Source organism: Echiichthys vipera (genome assembly GCF_963691815.1).
Source record: "Echiichthys vipera genome assembly, chromosome: 2".
Lineage (NCBI taxonomy): Eukaryota > Metazoa > Chordata > Actinopteri > Perciformes > Trachinidae > Echiichthys > Echiichthys vipera.
In genome coordinates, this window is record NC_139827.1 from 34,795,197 (window position 1) to 34,816,190 (window position 20,994).

At 40.5% G+C, this 20,994-nt stretch overlaps 1 protein-coding gene across 1 annotated transcript in view; it reads left to right on the top strand.

Annotated features, from left to right (window-relative positions):
* The window catches only part of tenm3 (teneurin transmembrane protein 3), a 261,242-nt gene that overhangs the window by 200,742 nt on the left and 39,506 nt on the right, over window positions 1–20,994 (top strand). The window contains exons 23-35 of the mRNA XM_083929171.1: window positions 3,879–3,950; window positions 5,314–5,491; window positions 10,806–10,930; window positions 11,626–11,733; window positions 14,164–14,318; window positions 15,568–15,669; window positions 15,924–16,097; window positions 16,318–16,377; window positions 16,886–17,048; window positions 18,099–18,237; window positions 18,525–18,630; window positions 18,801–18,943; window positions 19,526–19,704. Coding sequence (XP_083785297.1) covers window positions 3,879–3,950; window positions 5,314–5,491; window positions 10,806–10,930; window positions 11,626–11,733; window positions 14,164–14,318; window positions 15,568–15,669; window positions 15,924–16,097; window positions 16,318–16,377; window positions 16,886–17,048; window positions 18,099–18,237; window positions 18,525–18,630; window positions 18,801–18,943; window positions 19,526–19,704 — 1,704 coding nt within the window. The remainder of the gene's footprint in view (window positions 1–3,878; window positions 3,951–5,313; window positions 5,492–10,805; window positions 10,931–11,625; window positions 11,734–14,163; window positions 14,319–15,567; window positions 15,670–15,923; window positions 16,098–16,317; window positions 16,378–16,885; window positions 17,049–18,098; window positions 18,238–18,524; window positions 18,631–18,800; window positions 18,944–19,525; window positions 19,705–20,994) is intronic.

A 20,994-nucleotide genomic window follows, 5' to 3' on the forward strand; every position in this document is an offset into this window, starting at 1 on the left:
TGTGTGTGTGTGTGTGTGTGTGTGTGTGTGTGTGTGTGTGTGTGTGTGTGTGTGTGTGTGTGTGTGTGTGTGTGTGTGTGTGGATGTGTGTGTGTGGGTGATTTTTGTTACCCAGTGAAAAGACTGTTGACTTTAGCTCGTAATACAGTACATTTGTTAAGTGGAAATTCAGAATTTTAATTGTGTTTGTGCTCAAAACTGCTGCCATGGTTCAGGCTCAGGTCAAGCTTTGACAGAAACTATGCAGGTTCAGGCTGATCATAGCTCTACCTCACAGGTAACAGCTGTTATTTATGAAACATTCACTCACCTTCAACTTTTTAACATCAAATATATTTTCCTTTTTTAAATGAAACTGCAGGGAATAAAAGGAGAATAGAAAAGCAGAGCAGACTTTTATTGCAAATTCATTTCAGATTTACCCCCGTCATCGGCAGAGATGAAGTTAAAGCCTGTCCTTGGCCACGAGGAGCCATCTTTTTAAAAAATGACATAAATGTATTCCACTGACTAGCTGCAGGTCAGTCTTCATCCTGATTTCCAGTGCCGGCATTCACCAGTAATTATTCAACTTCCTTCCTGCTATTTACATGTCCCATGTACAGTGTGTGTGTCACTTATATTATTTAACCGTGCATGTGTGGCAGTCAGTGTAAGACCTATTTATCAATTACACCCATGGTCAAAGAGTAAAGTGCTGTAGTAGAGTGTATCTTTGTGGTTGTATCAACACTTAGGGCGCACTCACACTGTCCGTCTGTACCGTGCCCCATGCTTTAGGGTACTTGTCCCCCCTATCTCTCCTGCGGCCCAGGCCCGTTTGTACTCACACTACCTGGGCCTCGGTGTCTCGGTGCCTCGGCCTATACGTCATCACGGCGTAACACGTCGCACGCATTGATTGACGTCATTGCGATGCGTCGCTTTGTTTACAAATCTTTCCATAGACCTCAGAGTTTTTGTGCGTCTTGTCCGACTGTTTTTGAATATTTTCATCCGACCAAATCTGCAGCAAACACTCCACCTCCGCATCACACCAACGTGAACCTTTCGCCGCCATTGTTTTAAATGTCCGTGCATGGTCTGTCCTTCTTTATGACAGGCGCACGTAAAATGACGTCAGAACCGCCGTAGGCCTCGTGCTCGTGCAAACGTGCTTTACAAAAGCCCACCTCTCCCAAACGGGCCGTGGACGGCAAACGCGCCGCTCCTAGACGCAGTACGGTTGCACTCACACTGGTCAAAGGAACTAGACTTTAGCCGTGGAACGTGTTTGGGCACGGTACGGATGGATAGTGTGAGTACGCCCTAAGTGTGCCCTTAGCTGTTGTGAGTTTGGGCACTGGTGGGCCATGTTTGGCTGACCACACCTGAATTGTCTGTGGCACAGTTGGCTCTGCTTTGCCCTTATAAGCACCTGGGTGAGTCAGCAGCAGAAGCAGTCAGCGAGAGCATCAGACTAACAAATCAGTGATTTCACCATTTTTGGTGCATTTTTTCCCTGATATTCTCTTCTTTTCTTCTTTCACAAGCAGAACCATGTGCTAAAAAAATATGTTCTCAATACTTTTCCCAGGCAAGTTAGATAAAAAAGTTGCCATGGTAATAATGGAAGAATTTAGGTTTTGAGATTGAGAGTTTTGAAACTAAGGTCAAATGTACAAACCCCTATTCATATGAAGCTGGGCTGTTGTGTAAAACATAATTAAAAACAGAATACAATAACTTGCAAATCCTTTTCAACCTATGAAAACTATCTGAGTGAATATTTGCAAAAAACAATTTTATCAGTTTCAACATTAACTGTCTTGTCTTTCTAGTGTATTCAATTGAATATAGGTTGAAAAGGATTTTATTCAGATTTTATTTACGTTTTACACAACGTCCCAACTTCATTGGTATTCTAATTTGCGCGCGCACACACACACACACACACACTTTTTCGAGTCAGGCAAATAGTTAGTTGCCTGTGTACGCCACAGCACAGCATGGGTGGAACCCTGCTGTCTTGGCCTCTGTTGCTCAATCAACACCTGCTAATAGATGAAGAGATGAAAGAGGGAGAGAAGGAGAGGTTTACAGAGATAGGCTAATGGGAAGGGAACCGACTGATATTGGATTTAATGCCGATAGCAATATGTCATGCTGGGTTTGAAGAACTTGTAGGATGTATCCCTAGTTACAGTTATAGTTGAGTAGATGGATGTATGTATGGATGGATGGATGGATGGATGGATGGATGGATGGATGGATAGATAGAGCATAATGTTGCAGCAGAGTTTTAATAATTCAGCTCACCCCAGGAGGTTCCGCTTTGATGTCTCACTTTGAAGAACGAGTGTATTCCTCTCTTTTCCTCTGTTCATCTTCTCACAACTCACATCAATCTCCTTATAAGTCATAAGTCTTCTTCCTCCTCCTCCTCTCACCTCATATTGTCTCTCATCTTTCTAATCTGAATTATTAATAAATTAAGTGCAACTTTCAGTAGTTGTAGTAGTAGTAGTAGTAGTAGTAGTAGTAGTAGTAGTAGTTATTGTAGTAGTAGTACATACAGTATAATAGGAAAACTGCACTGTGTTGTCATTTATTCATCTTCACAGCCATACAACAACCCCTTGAAAAATACTTCCAGTACATAATATTTCATTCAGGCTCTTTCACCCTGCAGACATGGAAAGTTGGCCCCACACCGGGTACAGGTTTAATGTCTTAAGGCTCATTTATACTCTACATTAGATACGGTTACGGACGGAGCCTTGTGTCCATACTATGAGTACATTTCATCCGTATTTCTGTCCATATCTTGCGGCCTATAGATACGTACCAATACGGACCAAATGTTAGAGTACCACCAATCGTGGTGGCAACATACTCACATATAGGCTATGCGTGCATGCTGTATGCAGCATATACACACATATGGTCCATACACCACCATAGGGGGCAGTCACATACACGTGCACAAACATACACTTGCCTCGTCATCAGCACTATTAACTGAATTCACAATTCTTGGGGATGAGGGTAGAGTGGGGGAGGGGTGTTTTTAACCTTGTTTTTAGTTCATTTGTGCTGTGAAAGTAATCTGTATGGTGAAAAGGGCAACATAGTGTCATAAAATGTTTTATGAAATGAGACAAATCATGATTTTCTTCTAACCATGAATTGGATTAGATGACATTTAGACATCCTTTTTTTATCCATGTGACCTGTGAAAAGTTTACCTTGTAATTAAAGTATAAAGATAAAAATTCACAGAAAATGAAATCAGACGTTAGAAGTTAAGTGTAGAGAAACGTATGAGATAAAATATGAATGAAGTATCTATTTTTCACATCAGAACTGACAGTTGAGAGGCGCCACCTCTCCTGTGATCAGATCAGAGAGTTTGATTTGTTTTTATCATTTAGATTTTTTTTAACATTGGTTATATAATTTATTCATTTAAATTTGGCTGGGTGGTTGATTACACATTTTTCTGTAGTGAGACAAAGAGAGATCCCACTGTCATTGCTTTACACAAACTTGAATGTTTGATAATGTAGTTTACCTGAACTCACTGTAGAAATGCTTGAGATGTAGGAAGATATGGACACTCATCCACCACCCTTATCACACCTCACTCTCAAATGTGCAGTCCAGTCGACAAGTGAAGATAATATCACATCATTGATAACCCTGATGGTGGGGCCAGATCAGACTTTTTCATAAAAGGACAATATCTGTGCCATATTTTAATGCATTTTAGAATGACAGCTATGTTAAAAAGCTCTCACCTTGAACATATTTGAGCTCTCAATCCATTCACAGACATTAATGCAGTCTGTCTAAATTTTCTCATTTTATATCTCACCTTTATGTCTTCTCTCCACCAGGTATACTGTACAAGGGCAATGGGGAGAACATTTTCATTTCCCAGCAGCCCCCGGTCATCAGCAGCATCATGGGTAAATACAGATTCAAATGTTATTGACTTGACACGTGTGATCAGTGTTGCTCATGTCATTGAATGATGCTTAGAGATGATGCTTGACTTGCTCAAATGGTAGAAGTGTGTCACAGTGTTTCCACCTTTAAATAGAAGGAGGAAAAAATCTGCCTTTATATTTGTGAATAATTTAATTTAAAATGTTTCTGGCTTTCAGGTTTTCCCTTGTATGGTTCACTCTATGTTCTGTTTCTGGTTTAGTAATAAAAACATCTGGCATTAGCAACTCATATATCCAATGTAGTTACTTTAGGTAATTTCTTCATGTACTCAGCCAGCACGGTCGCCAGAAAAAAGAAAAAGTTGTCAATGTATGTTTCCCCAAACCACAGAAAAGTTCATATGAAAACCATTTGGCACCCTTTCGTGTGTGTATGAGACACACCAGACTTTCTACTGGCTCCTGTGTAGTTTTGCATTGTAGACCAAACTCCAGAGTTGTGTCAGTGCTGGAGCATGTTCTGGCTGCACGAGTTATCATTCTGGAACAGGGGGAAAAAGGCTCTGGCTTCTTTGTATTTCTTTAAACCAATCATAATTGTCTTGGCTTCCGATAACAGAGATAGCAGATGGGAATATGCCTGACATGGCAGGCGTCATACCTCTTCATACCACACGCACTGTACATTCAGTAAACCAGATTTACTCCAATGTAAAACCATCCACGTCAATATTACACACTCAGATGACATAGTATAGAGAGCTGCAGGGATGCCATATTTCTATAGGCCATTAAGTTAGCCGGAAGTTAGCATCAACCTGCATGGTTCTCTCTACAAAAAGTCAACTGGATTTTTCCTTTGGATTTTTAATTTGTATTGTTCAACAAGATGAGTGTAAAAAAGGCTATAAACCAACTACACCACCCACTAGATTCCAACTGATTTTGCTTGTACAGCGTAATGATGGCTGCAGTCTCATTTAGCTACTTGTTAGCAACCACCTTTTTAATACATGTACAAACTTCAAAAGTGTGGTGTTGACTCATGTATTTTAGCTCAAAGAACAAAACATTAAAATCTCTTAAGCCTGTGTTAACCCCAGATCTAATTGAAGGCATCTAACTAAACTAACTAACATTCCTTCAGGACACTGTAACTAACTAGTTTTTGTTTGGGTTCACGACGTTAACCCACATAACAAAAGTGACACCACTTAGTCTGCACTAATCCTGCTTCCGGTCTGACATATTTTAAAGTGCCCCTACTGGGAATAGAACCCTGAGTCTTTGCTATGGTGGGCAGTGCATCGTCCCACATTTTAAAGTCTTTCTCTGACTGAAATTTGCCATCAATAAAAATTCATTCAACGTCCTATCCCAGGAAATGGACGGCGCCGCAGCATCTCCTGCCCCAGCTGTAATGGTCAGGCGGAGGGCAACAAGCTGCTGGCGCCTCTGGCCCTGGCCTGCGGAGCAGATGGCAGCATCTTTGTCGGAGACTTCAACTACATTAGGAGGATCTTCCCTTCTGGGAATGTTACCAGTGTCATGGAGCTGAGGTAAGAGGGGAGGAGGGGAGGATGGTGTTGCCAGAAAATGCAGGGATCTGAACCTCATCCAGAGAATGCAACCTCAAGAGCCACAGAGTAGACATAAAGGTCTCACTCAGAGAACTCATGATCCATTTAACAGGAAAGCTTTGCCAAGACCATTCCATCCACGTTTCTCAGCTGCATTGCAAATGCATGAATGTTGGTGGATTTGTGAAAATTAACTGATTGACTTGAGAGTCCTCGGTTTTGAAATAAACTTAGCATCTGAATTAATTTCTCACTTTTCTGGGCATCTTTCCTTCCTGCACTCAACTGTTCAACTCCACTTCATTGGTCTTGGATGACTTTGAACAGTACTTGAAAACATAAAGGAAGAGGGGGATAGATGCATGGACAGATTGGACACTCGGCCGCTACAGTAATGAACATTCAAGCACTTACTCTTTAGCCAAAGGGCTAAAAGATAAAAGATCACTGGTTTCGTGAATTTAGAAACATGCTTCTGGCACACTCTGGAGTGCTCATTTCTCCAAAACTCCTAATCTAACATTTATTTTCTAACATATGAACATTTTCTTTTTCTTACTTACAACTGTGAAGCATTCAAATTTTCAATTTTAATGCAATTTTGTTACTTTTTTGTTATTCTGGTGATTTTCACCATAGTGCCTAACATAGACCATCTCTACTAACTCTTGTTTCTTCTGTTTTCTTTCCTCTGCTTGCACTGTACTAAAGAAACAAAGATTTCAGACATAGGTAAGAGTGACTAATCCCCTTCAACCTTTAACGTTCTTTTCATCCTGTGTAACTGTTAATGCTGCTTTTGCAACAGACTTTTGTTCATGATTTGGCACTATAAATAAAATAAAATAGAATTGATTTGATCCTGGTGGCTTTGGACGACGGCTTAGGTGATGGTTGTGGACGATATTCTCGGTGGATGGGAGAGGGGAAGTAATTGTTCTTGTGGTGGCCTTAGGTGCCCCTGTAGAAAGTGGTGAGGATGGGTGGTGGGAGGTGTGCTCTGGTGGGCTTTTTTGTTCAGACTTGATGGGTGCTTGGACCACTTCATTGATGAGAACTGTTTATGTGGAGAGGAGTGTGGGTGGGCTGCTGTCTCCTCAAGTCGGCAATTACCTTAGTTTTGACAGATGAAGACAGTCTCCCCACCACTTACTATCATTTCTATCTGTCATGGTCACATTTTACACACCAAAGCACTGATGAAATCCGGGGATATTTAATTATCCATTCACTTACTAATCATTAATGTTGCAATATGACTCAACAGGGGAGAATAAGGGTAATAGAAGCAAAGATTTGGGGAAAGAAGAAGCCCTGATGTTTGTCTCACATGCAATGTAGCCCATTCATCTGTTGTCAGTTCAGATGAAGTCTTAATTTTAGCCGCATCCATTGGGAAGTGAACATAACAATGAGAGTGAAGATGTTCGTTGCAGTTACTGCCCTTCATTATTTTTTCTCTTTTTTATATTTCAGTCTCTTTATCGTTCCCTCACCCAGCCCCATCCTCACTGTCCTTTTCAAATTCTTTCAAGGTGATTCATAGCATATTCCATAAAGGCAAAAGCAAAGAAAATAATCACATATAGAGCAGCAACCAAATACTATTAACAGACGTTAAGTTTTACATCAATATGATCAAATGTACATTACATAAAATACAAATAAAAGACTATTGGGGTAATTGTAATGACATTACATTTTTCTTCAAGAAAAATGTTTTCTTGAAGAAAAATGTGGCATATCTTCGAGAAAAAAGTAGCAGATTTGCTTGAAAAAAAATTGGAAAAATAGTGTTTTGTTTTTCAAGGAACTACATTGCTTATGTCTGCTACTCTGCTCTACTATCGTTGATAGCATCTGTGTGGAGGAGATAAAGTTTAATGCTTTATTAGGCTGTTTTGACGGTGAAAGCTGCTGAATTCTGTGCTTGGTGTACAAAACAAAGGGAGTTGAAAGTTCAGCCCAAATGCAGCATTAACAAAAGGTTTTACCATCTTAGTGAACTACAAATGTCTGTTATAATGGAACTGGCCAGTATGTGCTCTATGCTTGTTCAATTTAGACAGCGTAATTGTGTATTAGGATATCTCGAAATATGATTTAATCATGATAACACTCCATTGAAAGAAGATAAATGATTGTATTAAATTATAGCCCAGACCTACACACATAAGAGCCCATGATGTAGGCTTCTAAAGTAAAGTGTGATCTAGTGATAGACCAATACATCAGCCGGCCGGTATCATCGGCCGTTATTTGCGTTTTTTGGTGTACCGATGCCTGGTATTAAGACAGGCATCCACAGGCAGGTCTGTGTTGCTGGAGATGCTTTTTTTAAGTTCTATCTTTTTTTTTTTAATTGAGATTTGTAACATTTGTTATCATGATTGTGTATTTTTTATGATGTAAATTGAGGGAGCAAAAGTAGTATCAGCTCCAAATATCGGGTCAAGTGTTTTGCTGACAGTGCACACTGACAGTGAAGATCCCTTCAACTCAATATGCTGCATATCCAACTCCTCAATCCTAATTCATTTTAATTAAGCTAGATTTTTATCCTCAAAGTTTTCTGGGTTGACCCAAAAAGAAACATTGGGCCCAACTGCTGAAAATCTTGAAATCCAGTCTTGCATGTGCCCTCTGATATCCTCAGAGCCCAGAGAGAGACAGCCATGAGTGATAACATCTTCAACTGGTGTCCTAACAAGTGAAAGGCTCCAGTTTAAATATCATACAACAAGACCTTCATTTTCACCAGGAAAGATTTCTATGCTTCAAACAGAGCTAGCGTGGTGTGACCTGTGCCTTACAGCGGCAGGTTCAGTGTGTTAGGGTGTTCTGTGATGTCGGTGACAAACACAAGTTTCACAAGCCATTTTTCATCCAAGAAGGGAGGGAGAGGGGGGGGGGGGGGGATGATGGTAGCTCAGGTTCAGTGGCAAAGAAAGAGAGAAAAAAAAGAAACGAACAAAAAGGCACCATAAACCGTTGTGACAATTTATGGGAAAATTGTGGGAAAAATCCCATAATGGGAAAATATGTACAGAATATACAGTATATGTAGTATATATAGTTAAATTGTTGACGACTGATGTGTAAACAGGCCAGATTGAGTTCAGTCTAGTGCCTGCGGAGCAACACAGGTCAGTATTTGGGTAGTTGTGGCAAGAGGAGAGAAGTGTTTTGACTGCTGAGGAAAGCTGTTTTTGAATCGAAGGGTATTGGTTGATATGGATCTGTAGCGCCTTCCAGATGGGACAACCTGAAAGAGGTGGGGGTGATGGGAGGGGTCATGCATTAGGATTTGCTGTTCAATTCAATTCAATTTTATTTATAGTGCCTAATCGTAACAAAAGTTATCTCAGGACACTTTACATAGAGAGTAGGTAATGACCACACTCTGACTTATTTATTATTTACAGAGACCCAACAATTCCTCCATAAGTAGTACTGTTCTTTCTTAGCACCTCTTTTTCTCTGTCCTTCCACCTGAAAATGTTGTTCTTATGCTATATCTCCTCATACATTGTCTATAGAAAGTCATCGTACCCTTTTGAAATAGTCACTTGTTTGTTTTACAGTCTGAAATGATATTACATTAAAAATATAGATATTTCCAGCGGGATTTACACATTTTGCCTTACAACATTCAAGTGAAATTTTGACTTTTTATAGGCACTGCAGAACCACAGAGCACCACTACTGATGCCACTGAGGTTTTTGCAACCTTCTGCCCTTCCTTCATGTGTACTTATTCACACCATCCTGACTCTGGTTCTGTCAGGTTTAAGTTCAAAAGTGGACCCAAGCACAGAGCACAGCCAGGAGGCAAATGAAGTTTAACCGAAGTACTCCGAATAAATGGGGTAGCTAGAGACAGCAGAGGGCAGGAGGGTGAAGAGGAATGGCAGGAGCAGCTGGCAGGGTGGAAGGACGTAGGCAGGCTGGGTTGCACAGAGGTTAGCAGGCAAACAAGTTAGGAAGGAAGACAGATGAGGGATTATCCTGAGCACAAGAAGAAAATACACTTAGCACTATCCAGGAATAAAGACCACTGACCAGTGAGGCCTGGTTCTCTCTGAAATACTGCAAGGCTGATGAGACGCAGGTGAGCAGACTGGGAGAGGTGATGAGCTGATTGATGGCAGGTGCACAGGTGAACATGGATCCAGGAGTCAGGAGAGTGAGTGACAGGAGAGAGAGACACATAGACACGAGGCAACACAACTGAAGCCATGACAGTTTCATTTATCATTTCATTCTCCTTCTTTCCTCTTCTCTCATCTTTCCCCATCACCACATTCATCTCACCTCTTACAGCCATACCTTCTTTCCTTCTGTGTCTCCTTTTCCTAATTCTCATTCTTTTCTTCATTCCTTCCTCCATCAGTCCTCATTCTATCAATTACCTCATCTATCATTTTACCATTTCTCTGTTTTCTGTGCACCCTGACACAATTGTTTTTTTTCTGCAGTGCTGCCTATCCTGATTGTTTCAACCTTAATGGGATTTTCCCCCTAAATAAAGGTTTAATGAAAACAAAAGAGCAGGCTTATCAGCAGGTCTGGGCCTCACAAGTTCAGAAAAACACTGACTGTCAACAGTGTGCCTATTTTTAGCTGTCTTAATTAACAGCCTGTGTTTATCTGATTCACACCAACCACTGAGACTTATGGCTAGAGGGGAGTGCATATGTATATATCTATGCACGCGTGTGTGTGCGTGTGTGTGTGTGTGTGTGTGTGTGCGTGTGCGTGTGCGTGTGTGTGTGTGTGTGTGTGTGAGATGGATTTTACATGACAGTGTGGCAGGTATCATTAAGAGTGTGTCACAGACAAGTGGAGGCCCATCGCACACATTTACAGTAGGTTCAGACTGACGGGGTGACAGACGACAAACAGTTCATCACTCACTCACACGTGCACAGCTCTCGAAAGTCTCCTTAATTTCCATCATTATGACGCAGGAACCAAACAGTAAATCTGCTCTGTTCATGGTGATTTCATTGTTTGTCCATTTGTAAGGGTATAAAACTACACTGTTTTTTAAAGAGGAAGCTTGTCTCCTTAAATGTTTAATTTCCAGTTGGCTCATGTGATGAAATGTCAGCAAAGTGATCTGAATCAAACAATCCACTAAGTGTTAGTGTGTGTTCAAAACCGGGTGTATTTCTTTACAAGTTTTTGATTCCTGATGTCAGAGATACTGAGATTATTAAAGATACAATGTGACTAAACCACTCCTATCTTGTTCCCCACCTCCCCTGTTGTCTGTCACTCCCCTCAACAGCAACAACCCTGCTCACCGCTATTACTTAGCCACAGACCCAGTAACAGGCCAGCTGTATGTGTCGGACACTAACTCTCGACGAATCTACCGACCCAAGATGCTCAGCGGTGCCCGTGACCTCATCAGTAAGCACACACTTCTTTCTCCAGTAAATCACTATGTTGGTAGAAATGCAAGCATTCATTTTTTTTTCACTTGTTAATTTCAATGCTTTCTACTCACACCAGAGACTGTGTAAAAAATGGACGTAGCATACCCTTTGGGGTCCATTGTCTCAACCTGATCCAATCTTCCTCACCTATGGGAGTCGCCATCTTGTCAGACTTTGACTCCGCCTCATTTCCTCTGACCAAAAAAGGGCATGTATGTGATGTTGGGGGGAGGGAGATACGTCCATCTGGCTGAGGTTTACCTCCGAGGAGAAGTGAGGGCTAGAGGCTAGCTGTCACTCAAGAGGCCACACCCCTAATTATTCATAAACTTTAACCTCCAATAAAATAAAAAAACTAGCCTGGTACAAAAAACTTCACTCCCTCAGTGTTGTCATGGAGATATGACCTAAACATACCGACTAGAAAACTATTAAACAGGTTTAATGATGCTGTGAAAACCCATGAGAAACTGCTCTGTTATGAAACCTGCCCCTAGTGGACACTCAGAGCACTTCATTTTTTGGAGCTTCCTCTTTGGATTAACCAGGAAATCACTGTTGTGGGGGCTTGACTCACACATATCCACTACATTTGAAATTGCTATAATAAAGCAGGGAAACAATTAGGCATGGGGACTGTTGCAATGAATGCATGATGTGTGTGTTCAGGTAATGGAGAAGTAGTGGCTGGCACAGGAGAACAGTGTCCTCCATTTGATGAAGGACGATGTGGAGATGGAAGAAAAGCTACAGAGGCACAGCTACTGGGACCTAAAGGTACGTACACAAAACACACACACACACACACACACACACACACACGCACACACACGCACAAACACACACACACACACACACACACACACGTGTTAAAGTGTTAAACACAGGTAGGTGGTTCTTATTCAAGCCTGTTTCATAACTATTGTTGCTGAGGAGGTTTCTCAAGACAGGACACAAAGTCTGATCTGTACACTCACTCCTAATTCTCATCCTGGCCTGTATATCATGTTTTAGAGTTGGAAGTTGCTCCTAAGTCGCCAACACACATTTTTGCTCCTACATTTAGAAAATGGGAGCAGCCTTCCTATCCTTGGAAAGTCATCCTACTTTCTTCAGTATTCTGTACTGAAATGTAGAAAGACAAAGTCCCCAGCACTGGGCAAATGCTTCAAGCATGCGTACAGTCTGGGGGGGGGGTGTGTACAGGATCTAGGAGCTATTCATTGGGTTATACATCTGTGCCCGTTTCCCCTGTGTTTTAATTGCCCCATCCACTAAACTGTACCAACTCCACACATTCAATCACTTAAATTCTTCCAGTTATTGCTTAATTGGGAAAAGAGGAATGCCTCTGCCACAGTGACGATTTCACTGAATAAATGTTTAGTTTACATTTTTTGGGAAATCATGTCACATTTGATATATACTGTCGTTTTCCTGACCTGCTTAGCAAAGAAGGAATATACCAGGCATGGCAGCCATTTTTATATGTTTTGTTAAACGTCTTCAGCCTTTATGTTAAGTGATGAGTTGCTATATTTTCACTAAGAACTCACAACAACTCACAACTAATATAAGAAATCCTCTTACATTAAGTGATTTGTGATTGTGTTGATTCTCAAGTTAAGTGATCGGTTACATTTAGGAAACAAAAGGTGACAGTCAGGGTTAAGCATCACAATGACTTAACTAGGATCAGAAAAAAAGGTTGTGGTTTTGCTTAGTACATGGGTGTCAAAGTCAAGGCCCGCGAATGAATTATCTTGGCCCCCGGGATGATATTTGATTAGTATTAGAACCAGCCCACACGCCACAGCCGCCTGCTGGTGGTTTTCACGCACCAAAACTACATTACCCACAATGCAACGGTAGCCCGCAAACTCACTGCAGCGGCCGCAAGTGGGCCGCCTCGGCCTCATTATTCATCAGCATTCAGGGCAGATGTCAACTTTCAGCATATGCAATCGACATCATGTTTACCTGTGAATATAGTGCTATTTGATAAATATTTGATTTAATATACTGCATCTGGTGTATTTCTCATAATGAATATTTTCAGCTGTTAATTGTTGAATGTCTCTACTTTGATTTTTAATGCCTAGAGAGATGGGGGGGGGGGGGGTTCCCTTTCTACTTTAACTTTGAAGGAGCTCACATGGCCTATATTTGTTCACATTTTGCCTTCACATTTTTTTTTTCTAGCTAGAGGTACACTACAACAGTAAGACAGTTGGATTTGTGATACATTATCAGTAGGTCAGTCAGTCATGAACAATCAGATCACCTCTCCCTTGCCCTTTAAAAGCAGTGCACTCCCTGCAGCACAGACAATGTGCTGAGGCAGAGAACAATCAGTGGTACAGGAGGCGCAGAATGCCCACAAGCCAACATACAGCATCTGGAATGAAATAAGCTTGGAAGGAGATGACACTTTTGATTACTGTGGTGATCCGGTCCTCTGGGACTGTTGTCCTATGAAGGGAACAGGAACTGACGCTGAACCACAGGGACACTTTACCGATGGGAGGACAGCATCCATGACGTTGTCCCTGATGTCTGCAAAGGTTTTGTGTTGGAGGACGGTTTGTCATAACTACAGCCACATCAGGGTTCCTACACATCCTGGAAAATCCGGAAAGCAGTTTTCCAGTTGTGGAAAATGGAAAACTGTTGAATAATGTCTGAAGTGGTTAACATTAGAATATTTGCTACAGTTGCTAAAGCTGATGTGATTTCTAGATTGTTTTGTCTGCAAAGGTTTAAGGTTTGCTATCCAACTATGGCTAGGAGCAATGCTTTCAAGTGTGTGTTGGGCTTTTGAGACAGTTGGATAATGAATGGGAGCCCAAAGGTAGGCAACACTGGCTAATGGTATACACCATTATGGTATACACTATTAGCCATTGAACATTTTCACAGTTTGATTTTTATTTATTTCATACATAAATTACATGTCATTTTTTTATTGAATTGATTTGTACAGATGCTGTTTTTGCTCATCAAATACTTTACATCTTTTCATCCATATATTAATTTTAGCCACGTTCTAATGTATGTTTTTTTTCTCTGCCCTGTTCTTTTTGTATTATCTGCTGCAGCTTCATCCTGTCTCCCACAGGAGGACAGCATCCCTTTCATATTCTCCCATATTAATAACCACATGGACATCATTGAATTGTGTGTGTTCCTTGTTTCTGTTCTCTGCAGGCATTGCAGTTGATAGAAACGGTTTGATCTACTTTGTGGACGGAACTATGATCAGGAAAGTGGATCGTAATGGAATCATCTCCACAATGCTGGGCAGCAACGACCTGACCTCTGCAAGACCTTTGACCTGCGATACCAGCATGCACATAAGACAGGTAACATTCAGAGAGTACCTCCGCTTCATGTATCTGTGCACCCTGACTGCCTTCCTCTAACGCTTTGGAAAATTAGCTGCACCTGTATATGATTAAAAAAACAGACAAAACATGGTTAAAACAAGGCTCTAAGATAGAGAAAGGAAGAGATACTGTCTTTTTGGTTTAAAAGCTTATTTTTAGAGTGACAATGTACACTTTCACATACAAGATGGACTTCAGAATGGAAAGAACACCACCTACGTGCACACATACACACAGACACACACACACACACATACTGTACATGTTAAGCATCATGTGCATGTTTTCCTTAAGATCTAATTCTGATCTTATTCTGTGTGTGTGTGTGTGTGTGTGTGTGTGTGTGTGTGTGTGTGTGTGTGTGTGTGTGTGTGTGCAGAGCATCATGGTTAAGAGCATTTCTGGCACAGTTAAAGTTCTGAACTCCGACCGTGTGTCCTTCTCTGCAGTGTTTAACCCACTTTGACTTGTAGCAGTTGACTCTTTGACCTCTTGAGTTCACTTGTGCAACATGACCTGGCAGCCCACACATTTTCATGTTCCACAGCTCTTGATCCATTTAGATTCATGTTGTTCTATTTTACAGTCAGTACAATATGTATGTGAGGTTTAAATCATGTGGAAATAAATACATACATAAGTTTTAATACATTAAAATAACTAAAAAATATATATAACATACCACCCCTAAGGGTGGATTTGGACAATATTTATTTTCAGTCCTCTGTTTTTTGAACAAGTCAAGTTGAACTGGCCTTGAGCAACTTTTTCTGAAGTGGTTGCGCTCTCTGTTTTCTCTTTACTGAGGCAGACCTCCAGATCATTTCCATATTCACCATTTGAAACCACCGGTTAAATCATAATCAAAACAGACAAACAGTGTTGGCAGGATTAGAGAGAAACACTGTACATCAGTATTACAATCAAAAGTATCAGATATCAAAATACATAGTTTAATGAAACGAAAAAAATACATGTATTTCTTCCCACGCCCCCAAATGTTAATCACTTGTCATTAGTTTATTTAGATTTATTAGTTAAATCAATTACTTCAGGTGGTTGTTTGAAATGATAAATGTATCGAAACTTAATTAAACATTTCCGTTGTGTCAACCTGTTTTTCGTGTTTATTTAAAGTAAGTTTGCTGGTTTGCTAAACTGCTTCAGGTAGTTGTTATAAATGAGCAGCATATGAGGTTACGCGCTCTCTCCTCTCCCCCTCCAGGTTCGTTTAGAATGGCCCACAGATCTAGCCATCAATCCCATGGACAACTCTATCTACGTCTTGGACAACAATGTTGTGCTGCAGATCACTGAAAATAGACAGGTATAGATGTGTATATACATATATATACAGTATATGTCTATATCTATATCAACAGCAGTGCATGTTTTGCAATCTTAATGTGACATGTGCCCATTTGGGTTTTATGAATGCTCTGATTAAGGTCTGAATAGACCAAAAGCTTGCAAACAAATTAAAGTTTTGCACAGATCTAAGTGTGCAGAGGTTCTCATTTATTATTTTTGGAATAATATACTACAATATCATAACCCCCATCTATGTATGCGTGTGTTCAGGTCCGTATTGTGGCAGGTCGTCCCATGCACTGCCAGGTGCCTGGTATAGAATATACTATGGGGAAGAGAGCAGTCCAGACCATGCTAGAAGGAGCTACAGCCATCGCCTTGTCCTACAGCGGTGTCCTCTACATTGCAGAGACAGATGAGAAGAAAATCCACCGCATTCGACAGGTAAGCCTCAGAATACATTTGGTACATTCACATAGTCATTTCCTGATTATCATCAATTTTCACATGAAGGAAGTACTAGTTTGAATGTCTGTCCAAATAATTAGTAACAGGAGTAACAACTGTCTGACTTGAGCCCCAGATGCAGGCACATTAGTCAGATGAAGATAAACTGAACTCCCTTTCTTCTGTTTCTAATATGTCTATCATCCCACTACTGTAGGTGTCGACTGATGGAGAAATTACCCATCTAGCTGGAGCAGCATCTGAGTGTGACTGCAAGGTACCACAGCTACTTTACATATAGATCAGTGGACACTGAAAAGTGTTATTTTAGTCTCCCACGTCCTTATTTTAATCTTGATTCATGTATAATAGTCCAGCTGTTTTGTCCATCAGGTCACCAAAATGATTTCATGGGAAACTTTGCAGATTTTCAACCAGCTGCACACAGAGCTCCCCCGTCTCCTCTGGCAAAAATATGCAAAGTATCCTTAAGTTTAAAATGAATGTGCAGCAGTCAAAGAATGACATTCAAAACAATACAAGACAATGGCACAGTGACTGCGGGTAGTATCTGATCAACGTTGATATATTAATAATATAAGAAAAAGAAAATTCATGAGAATTTATTTTTCTCCTGCTGAATTTTGATGGTACCCAACTCTCTGCTCTTCCTTCAGAGGCCAAGGTGAATTATTCATGTCATGGTATTGTCTATCTCTCACTTCTTTTCTATCTTTGTTTTCTACGTGTTCCTCTGCCACTCCCTACCTCCCTCTGTCCTGCAGAATGATGCCAACTGTGACTGCTATCAAACAGGAGATGGCTATGCTAAAGATGCAAGGCTTAATTGCCCTTCCTCCTTGGTGGTGTCTCCGGATGGGTCTCTGTATGTAGCAGATCTGGGAAACATCCGCATTCGAGCCATCCGATGCAACCAACCACCTACTGGTAAGCACACACACAAACACACACACACACACATACAAATTGGGCATATCAAAGTTGTTCCCCATCTCTGTATATTTCAAGGGCCAAAATAGTTAAAGATGTTCTATTATGCTAGTTTCAGGGTCATATTTGTATTTTTCGGGTCAACTACAATAGGTTTACATACTCTGATTGGTCAGCTGGTCTGCTCCGTTTCACTGTTACCTGAACAGGTCTCTCTGGGTCTCAATGAGATTTTACCTGTATAAATAAAGGTTAATAAAAATAAATTAAAAAGTCCCGCCTCTTCTGCTATGTAGACTTAAGGGTGGCGATGGAGGCTGTTGAGTGTTCAGCGATCCACACTCTCAACGGTTCGGCCGTTTTTGAGTGTGGGACCAGATAAATGCAGTACACTGCATTTTACACAGGGGACTGCCTATATGCAAGCTAGCCACATTAGCTGCGCAACATGCTAACGTTAGCTTTAACAGGTTAACTTTCAAAATAAAAACATAGAAAAGCATAAAAGTGGCTGAACTTAGAGCTTACAGTTTGAGCCTGTGTGTAGCAGCATGACCATTAGGGAAGTCAGGATTCTTAAACAGAGACAAATCCCGTAACTTCGAAGTGATCTCTTACGACCGACACCCTAGCGTTCAGAGCTGAGCACAGCCAACCCAGTCGGCAGGGCTCACGTCTGAATTCAAGGACTTCTTTATTTGACACTTTGGTATTATTTAACATGACTATAAAACATTATAGGTCAGAAAAACGGAAAAACCATAGGTCCTTTTTTTTTTTTAAATTAAGGCAAATGAAAAAAATCCTATTTCCAGACCCATTAGGCAGAGTTCATTGGGTGTCTACATTCAGATGAGCTAAATTAAATTACTTGGATTACAACCAAAAAGAACTTTTCAGCAGAACTGATCCAAATATTTCCCACATCCATCATTTAATATAATTATTCTGTATAAACTATGTTCTAATGCATTGTTAATTGTAATGGGTGCTGAGAAGACACTGTATGACTTCAACAATAAAGAGTAAATATCTGTGTGTCTTCAGGCTCTCTGGCTTCAGGTCCCAGCTCCTATGAAGTGGCATCTCCAGCCTCTCAAGAGCTTTATGTGTTTGATGGGAATGGGACTCATCAGTTCACCATGTCCTTGGTCACTGGAGATTACAAATACAACTTCAGCTACAGGTCGGTTTATGTGGAAATGAACAAACAAAAAAGTAGAATTGAATTTTGGAATGAAATGACTGCAACACATCTGCCAACACATTTAGTTAGGCCAAAAGCCTGACAACTCTAAATACACCTGCACATTTAAGCAGAGTTGAACTGTTTCTTTTTATCTGCTAGGCACCTGGAAACTGGTGAAAACATATATACTTGAGAGCAAATGCATACATAAACACTTATCAATATGTCCATGAAATCAAAAATGGAATAGAAATTAACCTAATTTTCACTTTCTCCACTCCCAGCAATGAGGAGGATGTAACCGCAGTGACAGACAGCAGCGGGAACACCCTCCGTATCCGTAGAGACACCAACAGGATGCCCGTACGTGTGGTTGCCCCTGACAATCAGGTGAGAAGGTCCAGGCTTTACCATGCTGCACAACTTTAACATCAAGTTATGAAAGTACCTCACAAACTCACACTGATGTTTCCTGTCTGGGGTGACGGCTGACATGAAGTAGAAGATAACTGGCACATCTGAAGATGTACCCCTGTTTTCCTGTGGCTGTGTGTGTATAGGTCATTTGGCTGACCATCGGGACTAATGGAGGTCTGAAGACTCTTACGGCTCAGGGTCAGGAACTGGTCTTGTTTAGTTACCATGGCAACAGCGGCTTGCTGGCTACCAAGAGCATCCAAATAGGCTGGACTACCTTCTATGAGTAAGCAGCGTTACTGTATTACTGAGTTAAAGTATGTGTTGATAGATGGATGGGCAGTTGGGCTTCTACATTACAAAAGCCATCTACAACTATATTAACCAAGTTACTGAGAATTCTATCAGCTCTAACTGCTTTTATAGCATTGAGAAAACACAGAATGGCGCCATCCACTAGGATCTATGCCTGCTGAAACCAGCTCAAAGTGGGAAATCTGAAGTGACAGATTTGTAACGTGCACTCCCTTAATTCTCCACTGTTACTACAAGTTTATGTCTAGAGACATACGATCATTTAAATCCTTGTTTCATGACTGAGGATTTAAGTCACTTTCCCTAATTACATTAATTAGATTTCAAGCTCTACGTCCTGCTGAGTAGATCCAGTTTTATTCCCCCTTCTCTAAAGCTGCTATTCCTAAGAGCCAGCTCTGGGCACATTCAGCTGTAAAAAACCTTCTGTGTGCGTGTGAGTGTGTGTGTAATGCAGATTCATATTCTTTACAGGGTTCCATAAAGCACATTACAGTAATGGTAACTAATGTCCTTTTATTTCCTCCTCCCTGCATCACCGCTGTCCTTGTAGCTATGACAGTGAGGGTCGTCTGACTAATGTGACCTTCCCCACCGGTGTGGTGACCAATCTCCACGGCGACATGTCGTCAGGGGCTGTTGCTGTGGACATTGAGACATCAGGGAGGGATGAGGACGTTTCCATCACAACCAACCTGTCATCAATAGACTCCTTTTACACTCTGGTGCAAGGTAAGGTTCATGTGTGTGTGTAAGAAGTAAGACTGGAAGTTTTGTAAGAGAAAGCCTTAGGAATGTGACTCATACTGTCTACTGTATTATTATTGTCCCCGTAGAAGAAATCTGTGTTCTCTATATCTCTACATTTCTTTTAATGGAAAACACTGATGGGTGGCTGTGATTCAGACCATAATTAATCACTGTGGAAAAGCTTTTACAGGAACGGGGCAATCATTAACTCAGCTATTTCTTAATCCCATTATGAGGTTTCATATTACAAGTCTACAAAGAAAGCCGAAAAAATAGACATAGCTGTTACAGTAGTGTTATATGACACATGTAGACAGTTCTATTGTCACAAACACTGCTGTGTGTTTAAATATATCACTATAATAATCCAGAAATGTATTTGATCTTCAGAAGGGCTCGACCGATATGGGATTTTTGAGAGCCACATTGATACCAATGTTAGAGGGGAAAACTTGATATAGGGAAATTTTCTAGCTGGAATAAAGATAGATTTTTTTCTGTGAATTTTGCAGCGTGACTCGGCTACTTTCTTAAACAAGTTACATTATTAAAGAATATACAATATATTACACCGTCAACTAATTCTATAAATAAATACTGAGAAAATAAAGAATAAATACAAAAAAAAGAATAGCAAAATAAACATCATGTTCAGTATCTGTCAGTTGCTGTCAATTTAAATAAATAAAAAATTAAAACAAATGAAATAGCTAAATACTACTCTATGTTCAGTACAAGCCAGTTACTTACTATTAAAATAAAGAACATTTTAAAATATTTAAAAGCTATGTGACACCATTTCACCAAACAATAGTTTTTTTCATTATGTGTTCTGTCAATATATATATATATATATATATATAGACCAATAGATACCGATACCTTTGTATTATATATTATATTGATGTATCAGTCTGGGTCGGATCTTCAGCCACCATCCCCAGTCCCAGCACTTACACACTCTGATATCATTAAATCAATATTGTGAGTTGTTTTATCCAGATGGCTTCCCACTAAATTCCCCTCTGGCTCATCTAAATGCACCATGTATGCACCTACAGTTAATAGAGTATGTTAAGATCTAAGTGAATTCCACCTGCAATACATGCCTTTGTTCAAATCCATAACCATTTACTAACCGAAAAAAAGGGAAAAGAGTGTGGATAGTGTACAGATGTGAACCTTTTGTTAAATGTGTGCAGTTTCTTGTGGGAACAGTAGCATAAATGAATCTCTGTGCAGTGTAGTGCTTTCCAGTACATCAGCCCTACA